General features: G+C 40.6%; 1 protein-coding gene across 7 annotated transcripts; it reads left to right on the top strand.

Moving 5' to 3' along the window:
- Window positions 1-83: 83 nt before the first annotated feature.
- LOC104374080 (cyclin-dependent kinase 11B) lies at window positions 84-20,130 on the top strand. 7 transcript variants are annotated; one of them, XM_086625718.1, is made up of 20 exons: window positions 84-110; window positions 3,529-3,657; window positions 4,335-4,450; window positions 4,978-5,102; window positions 5,690-5,828; window positions 6,444-6,574; window positions 7,765-7,887; window positions 9,048-9,143; window positions 9,255-9,383; window positions 10,203-10,268; window positions 10,873-11,048; window positions 11,778-11,868; window positions 13,504-13,625; window positions 13,957-14,062; window positions 14,656-14,777; window positions 15,781-15,888; window positions 16,899-17,015; window positions 17,300-17,448; window positions 18,511-18,700; window positions 19,102-19,685. In XM_086625718.1, the coding sequence occupies exons 2-20, from the start codon at window positions 3,547-3,549 to the stop codon at window positions 19,210-19,212; spliced, it is 2,328 nt and encodes a 775-aa protein (XP_086481844.1). In that variant the 5' UTR covers window positions 84-110; window positions 3,529-3,546; the 3' UTR covers window positions 19,213-19,685. The 7 variants fall into 7 exon arrangements, with proteins under 7 accessions (XP_086481844.1, XP_086481847.1, XP_086481846.1 ...); XM_086625721.1 differs by lacking the exons at window positions 84-110; window positions 19,102-19,685 and adding exons at window positions 2,978-3,014; window positions 19,694-20,130 and having other exon boundaries at window positions 10,879-11,048; XM_086625720.1 differs by lacking the exons at window positions 84-110; window positions 19,102-19,685 and adding exons at window positions 2,978-3,014; window positions 19,694-20,130.
- Window positions 20,131-22,914: the final 2,784 nt, after the last annotated feature.

Raw genomic sequence — 22,914 nt, 5'->3', positions numbered from 1 at the left:
AACTGAAGTTCTTGGTTGCTTGTTACTCTACACTGCATCCTCCGTCATTTGTGTGCGTTGTAGAGCCTGAAGAAGGAACCCCCTGCTCTCCCAACAAATGACTTATTCTGGTATGTGTTTAGTTGAAACATACTATGGAAACGAGTTCGTGGCCCAAAGCAGTGATAAGCAGCTATTTCTGATCACAAAGCGAGGAAAAAAAGTGATTTTTCTAGTAAAATTTAACATGGAAATATTGCATCCTGGTGTGTACTGACAACATTGAAATGCAAGTGTACACACATACGCATACACTGTATAAATGGAGTGTTGAATTAAATATTTGCAGTTGCTTGGAGGTAAAAAACACTGAAAAATGTTGGTGATAAAGGAAGCAGGATCTCTATATTTCTATAAGAAACCATTTTAATATTTTAATTTCCTGCATTTCATTATGTGTTTCTGTTATGAGGAAATAAATTGATGATTTTTTTAATTATTTCTAAGCGTGCAACAACGTACAGCCTTTTAGAAACTCAGGGTTATAATTCTGACCTATTTGCAAAGTATTTCTATAATTTCTGGTAAAGAATCTCAGAGGTATCTGTGACAGAGATGGAAGAGAGGTCACTAAAGGAAGGAATATTAACCATAAACAGGCTAATCTTTATTTCTGCTGCTCTTAAGTTTTCTTTTTTAAGGAAATCCTGTTTTGTGGTAGATCAAACATTAAAAGTTAACTTTCCTTTAAAAAAAAAAATTCTTCAGTATTAGTAATTAGTTTTGGCAAAAAAGCACATGTAGCTACAAAAACATTCAAATGGACTTTTCGGTAACAAAATTAAATTAGCAATTAAAATGAGCTGATTTTTAATAATTGCCGCTCTTTTGAAAGATTGTGGCCTGGCATTAGAAGCATGGATCAAGTGGTCTTTATGGTAAAAATAATTTCTGATAGCAAGTTACCAGTGAAGTTCCTGCAGATGCTTACATTTCCATACGGAGTATTCCGTTAGCTGTAGCGAACTGTTTCTGCAGAGAGCAAAAGCATGTTCCAAGAGAGTCTCTGAAGAAGCCTGGCTTCTGTTTAAACAGTGTGTGCTTGTTTTGTCTTATGCTTACTGGAGGTTACATTCCCATACGTGACTGGTTGCCTGGGACATATTCCCTGAAGATTTGAGCAGGAGGGAAAAGTCAATGTTTTTCATCGTGGTAGATGTGTTTGTGGTTTCTTTGTGCTCCTATCACTTTTACAAAAGCTGTGGACTATGGGGTAGAGCTCTGTGGTTTTTTGGTGTGTGTGGGTTTTTTTGTTTGGTTGCTTTTTTTTTGTCGTTTTGTTTGTTTTTTTTTGTAGTTATGCTTTCAGAAATCTCAGTGTATTTGGCAGAAAACAAAGTCTGGTTTGCATTTACTTCCAGTCTTGTTGGAAGACAGAACTGCAAGTGGCTTTCTGGTTGCCTAGCTCCACTCTCATCTAAAGCCCTTCGACTAATTGAGCTTCACTTTAAAAGCTAGCAGGCTTTTTGCCTTTCTATTGCTGGAAAACTTTTTGGGAACCAAACAGCTGGGAGGATTTTGGAATTGGTAATTTCCAACACATGTCTAAGCTTATTAGTTGCTGGTCTAGCCTCACCTGTTCTGTGGCAGCATGGTAATCCCGTTTTACTAGGGCTTTGTTTTCACAGTATTGATTTTATGTACTTTTCTATGTAGTCTTCTTGGCCTTTATTTTGATGAGATTAAACAAACCAGCCTCTTTACTGTCCACTTGTAAGACCTTTTCTTCCTCCAGTCAACTAGTAATTCTTTGCCATCGTTCCTGCTGGGTAAACGAGGACCACTTTGTTCTGTGTTGAGAGTTCATGGCAACATTATACCCCAGCCATCTGCCTTCTCCTTGCTTCCTGTGATGGCAGTGGCACTGCCCCATTTCTTCTGGAAAGTTCTCTCTTTAACCACTCCAAGGTTTCTTTCTCCCACCCACACCTGATACTGGTGTGCTGACCAGACGAGCTCTGCGAGCTGCAGCTGTGTGAATCATTTTACGTTGGTCAAGTGCGTCCTCATGGAAACAGCACTTCTTCCTTAAAATGTGAATTTCTGAGGGAACACAAGTCCTGCTGGAGAACATGGACTTGCAGCTGTGAGGTGTTTCTAAAACGACATTATTTCCCAGCTGAAAAGGTGGACGGTTAACAAAGTGGCTGTGCGTAGTGATGTTTGCTGTTTAATCGTAACCTCCAAGGGTTAACTTCACCCTGACAAGAGTGTGTTAAGTTCTGCCTGCCCCCTCTCAATCGATTTTCCTGTTCAGCCATTGCCCTTCGTACACTGGTGTGAATTCTCCTTTGTAGTCCATTAGTTCTAGTACCGATTCTGGGACTCATTGGAATAAAAACTTGGGGTTTATATGTAATAAAACCACCTCCTCGGTGACCTGACCCCCCCCCATTTTTTCTGACAGGCTGAGAGAGTTGGGGCTGTTCAGCCTGGAGAAGAGAAGGCTCCGGGCTGATCTTATAGCAGCTTTCCAGTGCCTAAAGGGGCTACAGGAAAGCTGGAGAGGGGCTTTTTACGAGGGTGTGCAGTGACAGCACACGGGGTAATGGATTTAAACTGAAAGAGGGGAGATTTCGATGGGATCTGAGGAAGAAATTCTTCCCTCAGAGGGCGCTGAGGCCCTGGACCAGGATGCCCAGAGGAGCCGTGGCTGCCCCACCCCGGCAGTGTTCCGGGCCAGGCTGGATGGGGCTTTGGGCAGCCTGGTGCAGCGGCGGGTGTCCCTGCCCAGGGCAGGGGGTGGGAACGGGACGGTCCGTGAGGTCCCTTCCGCCCCGAACCGTTAGTGATTCCAACCACACGGACGGTGCCAAGGAGCGACACGCGCTGACGCGTCCCCGCGCTGCCCCCTCGGGGCGGGCGGAGCGGGCCGCGCGCGGCGCGCGTGCGCGTGTCGTCATCAGCGCGCTGCGCCGGGCGGACGTGGCGCGTTAGTTCCGCGCTGCGCGGCCCAGTCTCCGGTGGCGGCGGCGGCGGTGAGTGCGCCCGGCGGCCGCGGGGGCGGCGCGGCCCTTCTCCCCGCTGCGCTCCCTTCGCCGTGCGGTGTCGGCGCGGGGGAGGGCCCGGGCGGCACCGCTGCGGGGGGGCCGCGCCGGGCGCGGGGCTGGTTTGCCCCCCGCGGCCGCTCCGCTCCTGAGCGGGGCCGAGTCTGTGCGGGGCGGGCGGCGGCGCGGCGGGGCGGGAGGCCCCGGGGGTGCCCGCTGGGAGCGGCGGCTCCCGCCACCCGGCCGGTTCGTGAGCGGCCGGCGCCTGCCCCAGTGCTTGCACTGGGACGCTGTTTGCACAGGGTGGTCTCGTACTGGGGACCGGCCCGTGGTCCGTAACAAAGACCGTGCCCGCTCCCGGGCTTAGCGTGGGCTTCTCCGCGTCGGCGCAGAGTCCGACTTGGCGTCGCCTGAAAACAGCGCGTTACGTGTGAAAAGTCAGCGACAGCGTGTCGGACCGTGGGCTGCGTGCGGGTTTCGGTGACACCGAGTTCTTTTTCAGAGCGGTTCCTTAATTCAAATGGGTGATGAAAAGGATTCTTGGAAAGTGAAGACTTTAGATGAAATTCTTCAGGAAAAAAAACGAAGGAAGGAGCAAGAAGAGAAGGCAGAGATAAAACGTATGAAAAATGTAAGCTGCCCTTTGGTGCACAAGCCTTTCTAATGAAACCTGAGCAGCTTCGGTGCCTATATCCTCATTTTCTGATGGGAACAAGGCTTCTTGCCCTGCCAGTGGAATTCCTCTGGGCTCTTGTGCATGTTTTGTGTGTGATCTCTACTTCAAAAGTTTGACAAAAATGTGATGCTTTGCTAAGATCTTTTTGGTGTTACACGGTATGCTGTGCTTTGCTTCATAGTTGTTGGTTAGAAAAGGTAAAAAAAATGATGTGATTAACCGGAAGTTGCAGTTCAAGGGAAAAATCTTTCAAAAATTTTATGGAAGAATGGGTTTAAGTAGTTGTTCTTGAATAACACTTATGTTACTATTTGGTTTTGTACAGCTTTGTACAAAATAACATTCTTTTGGGAAAAAAAAACAATAGTTAATGCAATCCTCCTTAATCGTTGTTTAATTTTGTCTAATTACGTTGAATTTACAGAAGTTCAGCAATAATTGCAATCAAACTGCATCTGGCTCTTACAACTATGAAAACTGCTTCATAAGTTAGTGTGCTTTACTGGTGTGACCAGTTGAGGATGGCTTTTGAGCTAGGAATGGAAGAGTTGAGTACTATTTAAGATTTTTCATGTCGTGGCATAAAAATTAATCGCATTTTGTTTTTGCACTTCCTTACATTCCTGTCACAGTCAGATGATAGGGATTCAAAGCGGGATTCTCTTGAAGAGGGGGAGTTGAGAGATCATCGCATGGAAATAACCATCAGAAATTCACCTTACAGGAGGGAAGACTCTATGGAAGACAGGTAAGAATAAGAGAATAATCTCATTACCTTAAAAAGAGTTACTGAAATGAAGCTTTAGAAATACTGAGAAGAAGGTTTGAAAATACCCGAAGGGGAAAAGTTTAACTTTGAAGATGCAGATGTGCCATCTTGCCTCCTGTTTGTAGAACGTGCCAGGGTATCTCTTTGAAGTACCAATTAAGGCTTAACAGAGTATTGTGGTCCAGTTTTGGCCACTACCTAGTGGTGGAATGGTTCACTGAAGATGCAGTTTTACCAGACCTACTGAGTTCTCTTCATCCTCAGTTTGCTTGTGTATTAGAAGTGCGTGTACAATAATAGCTTAACTTCTCATCTATGTGACTTATTTTCAGTAAGGTACTGTTAATGTCTTGGTTCAGGGGTATTATGGAAATTAACTTTAATATAAATTAATAAAACAGGGAAAAAAAGTATTCTTTCAAAATGGAGAAAAGGTGCAGTAACACACAGTTTGTTTGACAGTGCACGTAACCTTCCCGAGTTTATTAATTTGTCTTGTATTTTAGAGGAGAAGAAGATGATTCCTTGGCTATAAAACCACCACAGCAAATGTCACGGAAAGAAAAAACCCATCATAGAAAAGATGAGAAGAGGAAAGAGAAACGTAGACATCGTAGTCATTCAGCAGAAGGTTGTTATTACTACATTTGGATAACGTTTATGGTCGCTTCCCAGGGTGACGCTGAACAGGCACTGTGTAGAAATTAAATAACTACAAACTAAAGAAAACATATAAGCAATTTAAACTTTTATTATTTCTTTGATTAAGTTTAAAGCCCTTACGGGAAGGACAGGGGCATATATATGTTTGAGAGTACAGTAATCACTTTGGAACAGGGACACAGAGTCTACTTTTACTCTTTGAAGTCTGTTAAGCTGCTTTCTGGCTTCACTGAGTGGGTGGGCTGAGCTAGGATCCTTGTACCTAACTGTAAAGGAAAAATATCCTTTCTAGAAACTGAATGTTGTATTCCTGTTACTGACAGCCCTTTTCTGTTTTTAATGAAAGCATTTGTGCAAGATCTTACAGCCTTTTGATTTTCCAACAGCCTTTTGATTTTCCAACACCCTTTCAGCTCAGGATTTTTCCACTAAGAAAATAACAGAATATGAAAATAGGGTACCATAAGTTTCATCCTTTCTAGTTCTGCTTTTTCAAAATAGGAGTGCTAAATATTTTGAATAGTAACACTCTGAAATTCATTTTTGTTTGTTTAGGGAAACATGCCAGAGTGAAAGAAAAAGAACGGGAACATGAGCGTAGGAAGAGACATAGAGAAGAACAGGATAAAGCCCGTCGTGAATGGGAAAGACAGAAACGGAGAGAAATGGCAAGGGAGCATTCCAGGAGGGAGAGGTACATCCCTCCCTCCCTCCCTCCCTCCCCTGTGGCAAACCAACAGAGAGATGAACAACCTCCTCCTCTAAATCTATCTCTAACCTTTCATTGTTCTGAAATGACAGAAAAATTCAGAGCAAAAACTTGTGTAAGGCCTGATGCCAGTGCCACGTTCCTGTGAACGTGTTGTCTGATGAAAATGTGTTCTTGACTTAAATTACCTCTGTAAGTGGCTTCATTACAACAGATTCATTGCCAGTGTTTTATTATAATGAAAAAAAAACAGATTTGCGTCGTATTAGGCGATTTATTAACTGAGCTTGCTTAATGTCTGTTGAAATCACAGAATCCCACAGAATCACAGAACGTTAGGGATTGGAAGGGACCTCAAAGGATCATCTAGTCCAATCCTGATAAGAGTGCAGAAGCTCACATGTCTTAGAGCTCATGCTCTTTGTCTTTGGAATGCTGTTTTTAAGGGATCAGTCTGTTTTTGACTGATACACAATCAGTGGTATTGTTGCTGATGAATTTGAATGGCCCTGTCGTTTGTTATAGCAAAACAGTGTTCCTTTACTTCATCAGCTGAATTCGTAGTGAACTGTAACATAACAAAAAATAATTCTTTTCTAGAGATCGTCTAGAGCAACTGGAACGAGAACGAGAGAGAAAAATCAGAGAGCAGCAGAAGGAACAAAGGGAGCAAAAAGAACGGGAAAGGCGAGCTGAGGAAAGGCGTAAAGAACGGGAAGCCAGAAGAGAAGGTAATTATTTCTGTATAAATGTTGTTTGGGCTTACTGTCTGCTGATGCAATGGTGGAACGGAGGTACAGAAAGCATTTTTTACTTAGGTCAGTGCCAGAATTAAAAAAAAAAAAAAACGGGCGGTGGGGGCGTCTACGTGAAGGGAGCGGGAGGTGGGAAGTAATCTGTTAATTTCTACGTGGGGAAATAAAACAATTTCATATGCCTTAAATATCATGGCATATTGATTAGTCAGTAAGTCTTTCTTTGCCTCTCTCCATTAGTCTGATTTCTTGTCGAAACAAGATTCATGTAATTGATGTTGCCTCTGTGTGTGTGTGTTTGCATCTGTCATGATCCAACTCGCTTCTGAACTCTTGGGCTGAGTCTAACCCAATTTGATAGAGATTGAAGTCTCAAAGTTAAGTGTTTTGAGGATTTGGGAAAATAAATCGCAAAGGGAGGGAGAGAGATCATGTAGGTACTCCAGCCATGAGAAAGGCTGTAGTGGGAGTCAAGCAGGGAAGATCTGATAACCGAGCGATTTGAATTAACTTCTACAAATGAGCCCTCGCTTTGCATAGTGTGTTGGATACTTGCAACCTAAATTCAGGTCGGTTTTGGTTAAAAGATCTCAGTTTGTCCCAGCTTTCAGAGGAAAAGATCATTGCTGTGATGAGGGGACTAAGATTGCTCAAAAGTAGCAGGCGAAGCTGTATTTATTGCCATTGTTTCCAGTTGGGCTCGTACTGAACAGCTCCTTTTTGTGCTTCATCTTCACGCTGATATTGCTCACTCTATCTAGCCTTTCATTTTAGTCATTTTTACTGCTCTGAATGTTCTGTCAGCTCCTTCTAAACCTTAGCTGGTTTTATTCTCTAATGTATCTTCCTGGTCTGTCCACTTCTCTCTGGCATTGATCCTTAGTTTCAGGGTGTTTACTATGTAGTATTTAGGGCATCTTGCTTGTTTCCTAAGTACAGCAGTGCCTTTCTCTAAGTAGTGCAGACCCATATTTTATTGTGCACGAGGTAAATCACAGTCCTTTGTTCTCCCAGATATAGTTAGGTTCCAGTTCCACTCCTCCCCACTAACGCTTTAGTTTGTAAGGAAAAAGGAAAAGTATGCCAAGCAGGTGGTTGTGGCAGACAGCAGCATTCTAATTAGGGCAGGGAGATGTAACAATTTCTTCCGGTTTTGTTTTCACTAGTTTCTGCACACCATAGAACAGTGAGGGAAGAATATGGAGACAAAGTAAAAATGAGACCCTGGAGTCGCAGCCCATTACGACAGCAAAGAGACAAGCTTGAGCAAGGAGATAGCAGGAAACCAGGTAGCATTTCCCACTTTGTAATATCTTTGCCTGGGGGCTAGGAGGAGCTGTTCTGGGGTAGTGTTTAACTTTTAGGAGTAAACACGTATCCCTGGAACTCTGTTGAAAGTATTGTCCGCTTCAGCCATGGTGGCGTACCTCTGGGGTATTCATGGATATGTACATATGTCCTGTTTTCCAAAGCAATGCTGGTTTTGCAGGTAATTGTGCAAGTGACAAATGGAATGAATCTTTCATTTCTAGCAGTAGAAGTGGTAATTTAATTAAGTTTCAAAGCGAGTTACTTCATTCAATGACGAAAGAAGCAGCTGACTGAATTTTTTAAATTTTGTACTTTAATTCCCTTGCAGATTAAAAAGGGATTGTTTATACTAGCTCCAGTTGGATTTGTTGTTAGGCACTAAGCTACCTTAAAAAGTTACCTTACAGAGATCAATATAGTTTAAGCATCACTGATATTGTCAGCTTGTAGAAGAAAATAAATGCTTAAGGCAGTATTCTGGTTAGATGGTGAATTTTGGTTTATAAGCCACAAAATGGTCCTTCCCAAGCATAGAAGGTCCTAACTGCGAGTAGAGAACTTGCACAATTGACGTAAAAGTGCCTTTGGTTAAAGAAGAAAAGCTCTGCGTCTGCCTTGTTAATGTGTGTAGCTGTTAAAATAAGTGTAACTACTTCAAGTAAGCTGATTGCAGAGTGTGATCAGCTGAAATTCCAGGTGGAGGCGGCAGTAAGTCCTTGGAAGCTACTGTGTAATTGATCAACCATGATTTGCACCTGCTGCTTCATGGTGGTCCAGAGGGACTGCATGAGAATCGTAAGCGCTGTAGTAGGTACACCCATTAGTAAGGCTGTGTTGTGGTGTCACTTGTTACCAGGTTACTTTTTAGAGGGGCTCAGGCATATATCGTGTTTCAAAAACAAAAAGTCTGTATTCCCCATTTTTGGCTGTTGATCTTGCACCACTGCAATTCAGAAAAGCTTTTTGTCTTTTGAGCAGAGTATGAATTTTTCTTTTAGTGGTCTGTATTTCCAATACAGAATGTTCAGCACCAATTTAATGGCCAGAGAAAGTGAAGCAGTTATATGAGTATTCAGAGTCATGTAAGCAGAGTGATATTCAGATAGCACCTTGTTTTTAATTTCCATGGTCTCAACAGTAAAAGAAGAGAAGCCCGAAGAGAGAGATCCGCTTTCAGACTTGCAAGACATCAGTGACAGTGAGAGAAAAACCAGCTCGGCAGAGTCTTCATCAGGTGATTAAATGCAGTTTAGTAGATGTAATTAATCATACAGTTGTCTGTTGAGGAAGCACTGCTGTTAGAATGTGTGCCTACTTAGTTATGTGTTTGATTATTCCTGAACAGAATCTGGATCAGGCTCAGAAGAAGAGGAGGAAGAGTCTAGCAGTGAAGGTTCTGAAGAAGAGGGAGAGGAAGAGGAAGAGGAGGAAGAAACGGGAAGCAATTCTGAGGAAGTGTCTGAGCAGTCAGCTGGTGAGTAACATAAAGAAGGTCCTAGAATGGTGTGTTATTATTTTATTTATTTCTCATTCTGTATTGTTTTATTTGATCATTTTCCTTTTCTCTTAGTCTAGGATAGGCTGAGACCTCACAGGTCAAGATAACTAAAAAGAAAAAAAACAAGTACAAGTCATATTCTATCCTTTTATATAGAGGTAATACCAATTATTTGTCTAAGAAGCCAGACTAGAAAACTGAAAGCCATTTTTGTCTTCCTAAACCATGTAAGGCTAACAGTTCAAGTAATTTTGTAACATAACAAATACTCTGAGAACAATTCTGCACTTATTTGGGGGGGTGGTGAAATACAAATGTCTCTGTCATTTTGAATTATTTTCAGCTGTAAATTTCAGGGTTTTATTTTCATGCCAGTACAAGTGAACGAACATAATAATTAAAAGTTTAGGAGAAAAGTCTACTTACAGCTGTTCTTGTAATTAATCAGTAAAGAAAAGACACAAAAGCATGCTCTGACGGCAGGGTGTTTTTCTTTAAAATCAATTACAGTTAATCAGAAAATATTTGTGAGTTTCCTGAGTTAGTTTATTCACATGCCCCCGTCCCTGAATTCCTAGTTAATTGTTAAGAATTGTGTTCCCTGTTGGAAACTGGAAGTTGCAGTTCCGTTGAGTTTGAGGAAGCGTTTGCTTTCCAAGCGAAGCAAGGACGCGGTCACTGACGAGACAGTGAAGAAGGCCTTGGGAGGGAGAAAGTCATGTCAGGAGTGATCAGCCTTGCAAGGAACTACGAAAGTGTTACGTTCTTTCAGTCAAACTTGATTCTGTTTTGCAGAAGAGGTGAGCGAGGAAGAAATGAGTGAAGAGGAGGAACGGGAGAATGGAAACCACATCCCAGTTGGTACAATGCAAATACTGAATATTTCAAGAAGTGTTTGGCTGAATTTTTGCAGACAAATAAGTCTATTTCTACAAATATTTAAAAATATTTTCAATGTATTTCTTGTTGCCGTTTTGCCATCATGCTAAAGCATCATACATTTGGCATTTTTGGGCCATTCTCATGTGAGAATCAGAAATTCCTTGAAATCTGCTCCAAGGTCTCTGCTTAGAGGAAATTAGATCCTAATCTAATGAGCTAACGTTTCATTCTTTTCCATTTTGGGTCTCTTGTCCTGTCCTCTCATCACAAAAGCTTTGCAGTCAGAATGAGATATACTTGGTCAGTTTCCTGTCTCATTCTCTTAGTGTGACAATTAATTTTTCTGACGTGCTGTATTTAACGCTGGAAACTGTATGTACATGACTGTAAACGAGTTCTTGAAAGCATCATCTCTACAAAGAGGAGGAATTAGGCTTCTCATTGATCTTGACTGTTACAGTAACAAGTTGCATCAGTTGCACACCTGTCTCGTGTAGCAGTCACATTAAGCTGAGCTTCATTAAGCTGATCTTAATTGCTCCAAATGGCTCCCTCTTTCCACAACTGATTCTGACTTTTAAAGTTACAGAGTCGAGGTTTGACCGAGATTCAGCAGGAAGCGAAGTAGAAGAGGAGGAAGTAGAGGAGGGTACCCCTCATTCCAATGCCATGACAGAAGGAGACTATATTCCTGACTCACCAGCTTCCTCTCCCATTGAACGGAAACAGGAGCTTCCGAAGTATCTTCCTGCACTTCAGGTAGAGTGTCACTTGAGAATATGGCTTTCCCTGGCTGCTTTGTTAACATCATAAACACTCATTTGTGCATGTTTATGGGCAGAATATGCCTTGCTGACTCAACATCACAAAACACACGTTTCTGTGTGAATATTGCTGTCTTTTTTTTTTTTTTTCACAGGGAAAAAGTGTGCATGGAACAAAAATGAGATTACTCTTTTAGATATAGATAAGAATGTAGTAATACCTTTGATACTCTGATAGTGTGGTATTGCTGTCTGAAAGTAGATACTTCTGAGAGAAGAGCTCTGTTCATGGGAATAGAAATTGATGGACGGTTATTCTTTCTGTAGCCAATGGCAAAGTGTAAAAATATGAAGAGAAAGCATATTTTTATTAATTGAACTATGTGAAAGGTATCAGTCTAAGGTGCTGAGTTGCCAGCTTTGCTACTGTGGCAGAAATTTCAGTTTATTCTGTGCCAAAGTGAGTGAGTGAAGAGTTAATGAAGTAATTTAGTTAATGTACTAAAACAAAGACTGTCCAGGATTCCTTTAGAGATCCACGTAAAAACAAACCCCAAAGGTGTACCTTTTTCACAGGGAGTAGCCATATTGTTGAATGCTCTTAGTAAACTTCAGCTATTCTTGTGAAGTTGCTGAAGTTTACTTTATGTCTCATTAAAAAAAAAGTAAGCAAAACCCTCCCCCAGATGCTGGAGGAGTAAATGTTGTCCATCTGTTTTTGCAGGGGTGTCGCAGCGTGGAGGAATTTCAGTGTTTGAACAGGATTGAAGAAGGAACGTACGGTGTAGTGTACAGAGCAAAAGACAAGAAGACTGGTGAGTATAAGTGGTCTCTGGCTATCTTCGTGGTATTTAGGGCTGCAGTTGTATGCAAATTGTAATTGTAGTTCTGTGTTTTTCACTGAGGAACAAAATCTGGCTAAGATACTTTATCAAGAATAATCTATGCTTTTTACTAGGATGTGAACTTTGACGTAAAGGCTTCGCTTGCAGCTCTTTGAGTTCAGAAGCAATCTGTGTTGGCCATGATGGGGAAGTACAATTAACAGGACTTCATTTTTTGGCTCGAAAGGCAGTTATTTCTGGCTTCAGATCTGCTGTAGATAGTTACCAGGTTGGAAGTTTTCAGACTTTGATACAAGCGTTCCACCAGGTGTCACTGCAGCTGCAGCTACCCGTTAGAGAATTGCTAAAGCAGCAGTTGGTATGCAGTGAGTATATGCTGCAGTATTTTATTGTAGAAAATAATTTCACTCTTTTCAGTTTTAAAAGCTTCCTCTCAAAGTGCAGTTATATTTTTAAAATTCAGTCTCCAGTTATATTTTTAAAACTCAGTCTCTTTGCTTATCTGGTTTGTTTTGGCAAGTGTCTCAAAGAAATTACTGCAGTTCCTAGGAATGGTGCAAGAGCCAACCTTCAAGTCATTTATATGTTCCTCTTCCATGGCAATTTCTCAAGAGAAAGAAGTATTTACTTTGATAGTTTAATAAAAATAGTGGTATTAGTGCAGCACTTCTTTTTTTTTCCTGGAAAAAGGTACTGCATAGCAAGATACGGTCTGTTCTTTTGGCACTGGCCTCAGTTTCCCTGTAGTGTTGCTACCACTAGTGATATATTACTGGTCATTTTCAAGGGGAAAATCAATAAAATAAAATAAAAAAAATATCTGCAGTTTTAAACAGAGCTGGCAGATGGTGAAGAGAGCTTGTGAAAAGAACTATGTTCCAAAGCAGAACTAGTCAGAAATTAGGGTTACTCTCAGGTTCCAACTGACAAACTGTGATTTTGGTGACGGGTTTAAATTCTGGATGCCTTGGTTCCTCTGTTTGTTTTAGAATAATATGACCATTTGGTCACCTTTGGGGAGTGGAAGTATACAGCTGGCATCATGGTTTCTCTGAGTTCATTTGTTTACTGGACAACAAAATTAGCTCGTTTTTCTTTTCCTCCTCTGTCTTGAGGCCTGCCTGCTCCAAGACTCACATAACCATTATTCTCCACAATATTATGGAAAAACGAGATGTATTTGAATAATCCACTTCAGTAACGTTCCGAGTAGCACCTTGGTTTCAAGTCAGGTCTTTAAACAGAACTAAAAACTGCATTTGAGGCATTTCTGTCTGCTGTCTTATCTTCCTAACTCTGGTGAGAAGTTTAGAGTTAAATATGCTTTTTCTTTAGTTTCTTTCCAGGTGAGTTATATTGGAAGACACTAAAATCTATGATGCAGCTTTTGGAATGTTGTTTTGGATTTTATTCTTTAAGCTTGGCAATCTTTTGGTGGTGTTTTTTTTTGTTTTTACTTTGCTGATGCGAGACTGACTCCGCTTCCTGGTTCAATATAATGCCTTGAGTAACAGTGTTCATTCAAATAAATTAAATTAGTGACAGAGCAATGAGACTTCTTAACAGATGGGAAATCTGCAGTTAATAATTCTGTTTTCTTTGCAGATGAAATTGTGGCTCTGAAGCGACTGAAAATGGAAAAGGAAAAGGAAGGCTTTCCTATTACTTCTCTGAGAGAAATAAATACTATTCTGAAGGCACAACATCTAAATATTGTCACTGTCAGAGTAAGGCCACAATCTTCTATTTCAGAAGTATTTTTGTGCTTGAGATATTGCCCCTTGGCTTTTAAAATGCCTTATAAAAATGTTAGTATTTGTAGCAGAGCTTGTTTCAGTTGTATAATACCCACAAAACTTATAGACATTACTTGTCTCTAAATAATCTGATGTTTTGCAAAAATGAGCTGGGGTGGGTTTTTTTTATAGAAAAATACATTTTCAATGCATTTTACCAATGGCAGACTGTTTATCCTCTTGCCAGTAAATTTCTAAAATTCATTTTGCCTGCTTTTTAAATACTGTGTGCTTGTTTTGATCTTCTGTTTCTGTGTTTTAGGAAATTGTTGTAGGTAGTAATATGGATAAAATCTATATTGTGATGAACTATGTAGAACACGATCTCAAGAGTCTGATGGAAACAATGAAGCAACCATTTCTACCAGGTAATGTTTGCCAGTGTCTCCTATAACTCTCAAAACTGGAAAACTGGCCGACACAAACATCAGTGTCTTTGGGCTGTACTGACGTCAGCTTTGTATGGTGACCTGTATTGCCTTGGAATGTCCTGTGAGCCTTCTTTGGAACACAGACTTCATTGATTTTTTTCTCTGTTTGGTCTGATTTTACTGATACAAGTTAAGATAGGATTGGAGTGCTGATATTCACAGGGATATTTGGCTGATGAAGCCAGTTTGCATGCTCAGGGTGAAGTGGAGGCTCAGGTGTGAAATTGAGGGAGTTTCCCCTGTGCTAAACTGGAAAAGAACATTGGGTTTTAATTTTGGCCACTTTTTGTGTTTTTGAGAGGCATTAATTTCTGAGCATTATTTGCGTGCGTTCCAGCTATCCAAATTAATCTTGCTTTATTGGCAGCTCTGTGGGTTTAACTGCTCTTGTTTTATGGTGCAGTCTATACTGTGCTTTTAATTTGACATCCCTTTCTCCCCCCTGCCCCCTTCCCTGTTCTCCAAACACAAAACAATTAAAAGATAGATTTCTTCTTTTAAATATATGTGGCTTATTTTTATCATTTCAGGCGAAGTGAAAACCTTGATGATTCAGCTACTGCGAGGAGTCAAGCATCTTCATGACAACTGGATACTTCACCGAGACTTGAAAACTTCCAACCTGTTGCTCAGTCATTCAGGCATTTTAAAAGTAAGAATTACATGAGATATACTTTTGAAAAAGCTTATATTGCAGAATTACACTGCAGTATAGCTGTGTCAAGAGCTGGATGGAATGTTTTGCATCAGCCTTTAAGAGGTCTGAGGTGTGGCTTGTAAAAAAAATGGTTGCAAAAGAGTGAATTTTACTATTCAAGTAAAGTGAAGAGACTGCCACAGCGGTAAGATTTATGCTGGGATGTGACTCAGAACCACAGTCTAGTGAATACTGGATTCTTTATAGTGTGATTAGAAGCCTGAACAGTGTTCTCTTCCTGGTGATGCAGCGTACCATGTGCATGACAGTGTCATTTACTTTTTCTGTATCAGCACCGTAGTGTTTGAGCTGGGGTTGCTTTCAAACTGGCTGAAAAGTTGGAACTTTCAATTTGAGAGATTGTGGGGCTTAATAAAGAATATAAATCTCTGTTGCAGTGCTGAACTGTACAGTTACTGGTGGAGATGGAGATTCTCATTACAAAGAAAAAGTCTTTAAAATGCTGCACGCTTCAAAAATCAATCCATCTTTTCACTGGCTTCTTACAAAAATCTAAGAGGAAAGCGGTACTAATAAGATCAGGATGTAACGTTTCAATTTTTACTTTCAAATTTTAGATGCCAATTGTACATTGCCATTATTTACATCTTACAGCTGTTACTGTTGTTATGCCTTTCCCTTTCTCAGGAAAACTGGACTTTGAATTTTTTTCTTGCTTGCAAGGTTGAAGTCACCATCTATTGTTGTTTGGTTTTGTTTTGCCCCCTGCCATAAAAGCTTTCTGTCAAGGTGATTGATAACAGGAACTCTTACTTGGCCTCAGGAAGGGAAAAATGTTTTTCCCTTCAGTGGAAAAAGACAAGGCAGGCCCATGAGAAACTGTATTCCATGTGGCTATTTTTGAGGGCTGGAAGCCATGCAACAGCCAACATGGCCAACCCATATTGGCACAGCATGGTCAATGTTGGAAATATTGCTGATTACGAATTTTATTTAGGTTGGAGATTTTGGACTAGCCCGAGAATACGGATCTCCACTGAAGCCTTACACGCCAGTGGTTGTGACGCTTTGGTACAGGGCTCCAGAGCTGTTGCTTGGAGCTAAGGTATGTTTCTCCTCGTTCTTCTGGCTGCTAGAGGAATGACTCTTCAGACTAACTTTATTTTATAATTTATGAACAAAGTATGAGTATGCTTGATTCTTTATATTGATTTAGAGGTGAAAATTCTGAACCTTCAGTGTTATTTCTCCTAATAACACAGTAAAAAGGTTCCATCTTCCGCAGACAAAAAATGGGTGGGTGACAGATGAGTTTTTCTCCTTTAGAATGCTGATGTGGTAGTGCTGCTGGACTCATGGATTAGTGCACACTGTCACTGTCATCTTGGGCAGCTGGATTGATTAATTTATTTTAACCTTAGTCTAAAATTTGTTACACCTGAGAGCAGAACAAGGTACTGGCAATGTTCTGCCAATGTTCCTTACTGATTACCTAACTGAAATGTGGATGAAATCCGTAGGGTTCTGTAGGGCTTTGGTGACAAGAAGTATGCCAGAAAAAAATACTGCACTACCACCAAAAAATATGGGTGTGAAAGGAAAAGAAGCCCCATGTTATCTTTTAAAGATGTTTCTGTAATAGGAGCAATGGCTACATTTCAGAGAAGAGGCGTACCATGCAGACCAGCTTTTGTGCCCATAACCTGAGATTGCTCTTGTGGCAAAATAAGGTCTAAGGATCTCTGGGAAAGAGAGCAGAACTTAGAATGCTTTGCTAGTTGTGATGCTCTGTTTGTCAGTGGAAAAGACAGACAGTGTTGTGAAGACTTTCACATTTCATCCTGAAGTATTTGTGTATATGAGTATTACTCAGCTTACAAGTCACAGTCATTTTAACTTTTAAATAAATACAGTTGAGACCTGTGCCTTGGGTATTGGAATGAGAGAATGTGCTCTGTTCAGAGTTGTAGAATCTTGAAAAAAAGAAGACAAACCCAAACTCAAACAACAAGTAAAACCCCAAACAAAACAATAACAACAAACCCACCCCCCCCAAACAACTCGGTGAAAGTATCTTACTGATTTGATAAGAGCTACTGTATTCCTTCTTTTCAGGAATATTCCACGGCGATAGACATGTGGTCAGTAGGGTGTATATTTGGAGAGCTGTTAACGCAGAAACCACTGTTTCCAGGGAAGTCAGAAATTGACCAGATCAACAAAGTTTTTAAGGTAACATTTTTAACAAGTTTAGATTCTAACTGACAGGTTTTAAAGGCAAGTATGTTAGAGTAGTAAGAAGTTAAAAGTGCTTGTTGCTCTTTGGCAGGGACTCAGCCTTATTACTCTGGTTCTTGTTTTACAATGTTTGTAGGAGGCCAAGATCATGATTTGTGTTCTGTTTTCTCTGGATATTTACTAACTCTGGATATTAACTAACATTATAGCTACATAATGAATAAGCAGAACGGTTGCACTCTCGAATGAGTTTATTGAGGAGGTATTTTAATTTACAGGATCTGGGTACTCCAAGTGAAAAAATCTGGCCTGGTTACAATGAGCTGCCAGTAGTAAAGAAGATGACCTTCACAGAATATCCCTACAACAATCTACGCAAGAGATTTGGAGCACTTCTCTCTGATCAGGGCTTTGACCTGATGAACAAGTAAGTACCAGCTTCTAGGGCATCCTTGGGAAAACGTGTTCCCAAACCGTGCTAGTGGAGGAAAATGACTTGCAGTGAAGTGTGGTATTTCAGTGCGTTTAACCTTGCCAAAACATGCTGATGCATTTGAAGTTTGTCTGTGACACTCCTTGCAACACTATTCCTCGCTGTCACAACAGCTTTATTCAGTGTGTCATGCTTTTAACACCTGCTGTTCAAACCTCAGTCCAAGATTATTCTTCACATCTATATCTTAGAAGAATAGAAAAATGTTGTAGCAGTAGTTTTAGCTCATTCATGTCATGTTTAATTATGTAGTGAGTCAGCTATCATGTAGTCTGCTGATGGATCTTGTTAAAACAATTAAATTACAATTGAAAACAGGAAAAAAAGCAGAACCTTCCAGAGATGGTATTAAAAAAGAATTAGGAAAATAGCAATCTTCTTTTTTTCCTAGATTTTCAAAGTTCATGAGTTCTGGCAGTCCTTTTAACTAACTCTACTGGTGCATTGTTGACAATGGCTTGAGAGGTTTTTGTTTTCCTCCCTCCCCTAATATTCCCTTTAAATTTCATGACGTGAAGTAGTACAAATGATTGAGTTTCAGATCTTATTTAGAACTTGTCTCTATTTAAAGAAATTACATTAGAAAAAATTACTTGTTTATTAAAAAAAAAAAGGTAGATTTTCAGTCTTTCCAATTTTTAAGAATTGAACCATCCTGGATCCCTTTTGAGCTATATCTGACTACCTGTAGGTTCTGAGGTGTCTATTGATTTATACCTCTGTAAACAAATCCCTACAAAAGCCACTTTTGATATGTAGTTCCAGTTGCAGTTCCATTAATTATAGGTTCGTGTAGGAAGCATGCTTTAAACATCAGCTAGCTATGTTAGATCACTCATATATCAGCAGTCATGCCCATTATCAGAATTCTTGGTTAAAAGCAGAAAAATCTAAATTGCGTTTCTGAAGAATTTATAATTTTGGGGCTAAAATTTTTCTTCTTTCTGTCCCTCTGTCTCTGTCCTCTGTTTTGTTGTCTTCCGAAATTCTTCTCAGCTTTTTGACATACTACCCAGCCAGAAGAATTACTGCTGAAGATGGTTTGAAGCACGAGTATTTCCGAGAGACTCCCCTTCCCATTGACCCCTCCATGTTTCCCACCTGGCCAGCAAAAAGTGAACAGCAAAGAGTAAAACGTGGCACTAGCCCACGACCACCTGAGGGAGGCCTTGGATACAGTCAACTGGTAAGTGTAGCAGATGGAGGCAACTGACATAAACTTCTGATGTCCTCAGACAAGTCCAGATCCTGACTTTGGAAAAGTTACTGTGGACTGCGTTTTGTTAGCCTTCTGTGGCTTGAGATCCTGACACTCACCTGTACTTGCATGAAAAGGACACTATAGAAGGCCACATTTCCCTCTGTTCCTTCTCTGTTGTAGTCACAGAATCATCATTTCAGTACATAATCTGAGAAAGAAATGATGCCTGGTTTTATCACCGTGCAGAGTAATTTTTCTTTTGGAAGTGTACATTGTTTTACTCTTTCAACTAAGCTTTCAAAGCTGTGAGTTTATTTTTGGAAAATATCCACAGCCTAGTTAAGTTCTGCATATCTTGCGGATAGAAACAGTCTCCTTTTTTTCAGTGTTTGGAGAGGAATTCAAAAAAGGCAAGGCTGGTGTGCTTTCTGTCTGTGAGGTTTGTGCTGCCCCTTTTGAGAAACCAAACCACCTGGCTGAGACAGGTGCCCTTGTAACTATGGCATGTTACAGTCCCAGGTGCCTTAATTAAGTCAACCAGTTAGGATTTCCATGTGTCAGCATGCATGAACTGGCACTGCACAGTTACTGTGCCCAGTTTAACTGGTGAGGCAGCCTAAGAGTTTGTTCAGCCTTGATTTTTGAGAGTATAAAAATTGACATGGAGGGTGTGCAGAGTGTGTTTCAGCAGATGCTGAATAAATGTAGTTTACAATTATTTATACAGTGTGTTCACCAATGTTTTTTCATCTTTCATATGTGCAGTCAAAAGCAGGTCTACAACCTAGGAATAAACTTGAGATGCTTTTAGAAAAGATAACTTTTGAAAGAGCAATGATGCCACTAAATCAAACATTTGTTTCTCACCTCCTAAAGACACTTTGATTATTTTTTGTTGTTGTTTTTTAGATTTTTGTGTTGGAGAGGTAAGTACATCTGTACAGACACTGATAAATGAATTGTGATTGGTTTTCACAGGGTGATGATGATCTGAAAGACACAGGTTTTCATCTGACCACCACAAATCAAGGAGCATCTGCTGCAGGACCTGGTTTCAGCCTCAAGTTTTAAACTTAACATGAAAGGGGGGAAAAAAAAAGAGAACTGTTCATGTGAGTGGATTTCTGAGTGCCCCAGTTCTGTTCTTCACTTCAGGGAGACTAGATGTTTTTCACAGAAAGTCAAACGTCATCACAGATTCAAAGGCTCTTGGCTGGGTGTGGAGTTTAACTGCTGCATTCCATTAGAGGACTGGAATTAACCTGAAAAGCCAAGGATCATTACAAAATTTGTCAAAGGAAAACTTGAAGTACAATCCTGGAACAGTTTCTGGTTTAGTTTTTTTTCGTTGGGTTTGTTTTGTTTTGTTTTTTTTCCTTGTAAATTTGTAGAATTAAAATACATTTTTAATTGTTTACCAGTGTGAAGGATTTCATTTCTTCACATGCCACAAACTTGGATGGTGGTAGCAGTAAGTCTTCTAGAGTGGAAACTTATTTGCCCCACTGCCCCCAAATCTGTGCTGACACTATTACAGCATAGTGTCAGCCTGGGCAAACAACTTTTTTATTATTATTTTAAGTAAATTGTACGTATCTGAATATAGTTAGAGCAAAAACCATAACACTTCTGAGGTTTCTCTCCTCTTGCATGCCTTGGAGGGAGCTAGGCTGGGTTGGGCTCGATACTCACAATATTTTTGGGTGCACTACTGGGCTGAGCACTGTTTGATGTGTTGTATACATGTATTTACAGTGGCACTGGTGCAAAGCAAATACTCTATTGTTTTATAAATCAAAAAGATTTAATATAGAAACTTGAAACTTTATGGGAAATGGGCATATTTAAAAGAACTTTCTATAGCCAATAAAAAGAAGAGCTTAGCTTTACTGATTGTATAATGCCGTATTCCAGTCCTTTCTCCGAAGATGAAAGACCACAGGAATCATGTTGGACTATCACAGCCTTCTGAATCTCTAATTTGTAATGCTATCCTTCTTTTCTGGGAACAGGAAGATTTGGAAGATACTGTGGTATTCATGCAGTCAGAACTGGGCACCAGTCCAGTAAAAGGATTAACTTAAATTATAAACATTCCATCAATTTCAGTGCATTTTAAAGAGTTTTTCTGGGTAGAGGCCTTGGAACTAGAATTTGGATGTACTAACATCGTGGTAAATTTTGAAAATGGTGGTTGTTTTTTTTTTTCTCTGGCAGAATGCAGAACTATTTTCTCTTTAGGTCTGATTGATCGCCTAGTCCTGAAGGAGACACTGCTATCTTCCATCACCAGTCTTGTAACTGAAGCACACGTGATTTTAGCAGGATTCCTCATAGCTGGGGATCCATAACCCACTGTAAAGCATTTTTTTTTGCTATATCCTACAGAGCAGGGGAAAGGAGAGCCCTTTTGCCATGGCCTGTGCTACACTCCAAGGGAGCAGAACGTGACTGCGTATTTTGTATGTCAAGCTGTGCTGTGCATATTGCACTCCGTGAATTCTTTCCTTCTTTCCTTCCTAGCTTCCTTGGCATTGTTGCAGCCAGTGTGGGCATCACTGGAAGAGCCACGTTCCTGACAAAAAGGTTTATTCATCTAAGCTAGGATAGTTTTAGTAAAACAAAGAAAACCTAATACTGGATTGCAACAGAAATTTAATGTGATTGAGGAATAGGTGTAATTCCAGGCTGTTTTTTTTAAAAGGGAAATATCAGCTCTCCCTGAGTGAGTAGTGCAGCGTTGTTTGGTTACTGTAACTCAGCTTTTATTTTGTCTTGATTGTCTATTTTCGCATAGACTGCCTGTTATAATCCTAAATTTAATTATCCATGCAAAGATGCATTTTTAAGTTTTGTACTATGCAGTACTCAGCTAACTGTGATGGTAACACTAAACCCTAAGCTTATTTATTCATGCAAAATAAACCTGCGACCAGTGAAGGGGCAGCACAGTACTGAAACACTCACTGTGCTTGCCCAGCTAAGATCATTGATATTTAACTTCATAGACAGGTGCTTCGTGTACGGTTAGTTCTTTCCAACATGGGCTAACAAATCTGGAGTTTTGACACTGACAGGGAGTTGTTTGCTTTTAATCATACGTAAGCTTTACAAAGGCAAGTAAGGAGAGGAACAAAGTTAAGGTCTCTCTATCATAGTATCCAAATAATTTGAAATTAAGTCTTTTTAAACAACTGATGCCAGTGTGGAAAATTGGCAGAAATAGATCATTTAAAACAGAAGTTCCGATGTGTGTGTGGTGGAACCACAGGATTGTTGTAGTTCAGGTACGTACTTTGTTGTTGGTTTATTTTTATTTTTATAAATTCAAATTGTAATGTAAGAGAATTTAAGTTTTGATGCTTACCTTGAGGATATCACCAAATCTGTGAACTGTATTCCATACCAGCACATCTGCATTTCAGCACAGGGATGCTGCATCGCGTAGTGTGCCTGTGCAGGGGGATGGGGAGAGTTTAATTTTATTTTCTTGACGATTCTGTTGGGTAACCAGATAGCCTTGAACTTGCAGACAGAGCAGATCTGCATGCTAGAGTGCTGTGCCACGCCGTTCATGTCATTGGCGTACCAGACGAATGATGGAGCTGGGTTGTGGCCTGGTGGCTTAAGCTTGCAGCTTGTTTCCTTGGTTTCTTTTTCCACTGGCCTTCAGGTCAACGTCCAGGTTCTGAAGATGGCTAACTTCTCACAGGCTAGCTGTGGCAAAGCAGATCCTTAGCTATCAGTGCTTGCCCTGCCTCTGCCACCACTTCCGCCTGTGCGTTCACTTATTCCCCAAAGTCCAGCATAGGGGACGCTGCCTGGCAGAAGCATCAGGCAGTTGGGGAGCACTGCAGAGACAGCAGTAGGTTGCTGCACTGTAAATAAACAGTATTCAGAGAAATTGTATGAAACTGGGTCATACTAAATGATATGTTTAAAAGACAGTGTTATGCTGTAGTGGTGAGTGAGATGAAGGACTTTGGCTCTACCCAAAGATTAAGCCTCCTTGCAGCTGAAGTGTTGACTTCCCCTTGTGACAGTCACTGAGGACTATGATGATCAGCTCGTTGTTGTTGGTCCTCTTCTCCAAATCCGAAAGACAGAGCTGCCTTGAGAAGAGATGCTCAGATCCATATGGTGCAGCTCTGGTCAGTTAAATGAGTTCATGCTAAATGTCTGCCAGTAAATTACAGCCA

The sequence above is a fragment of the Tauraco erythrolophus genome, chromosome 23 (assembly GCF_009769465.1).
Source record: "Tauraco erythrolophus isolate bTauEry1 chromosome 23, bTauEry1.pri, whole genome shotgun sequence".
NCBI lineage: Eukaryota > Metazoa > Chordata > Aves > Musophagiformes > Musophagidae > Tauraco > Tauraco erythrolophus.
The sequence above is the reverse complement of the archived record's forward strand: the minus strand, read 5'-3'. Positions and strand labels throughout refer to the sequence as shown.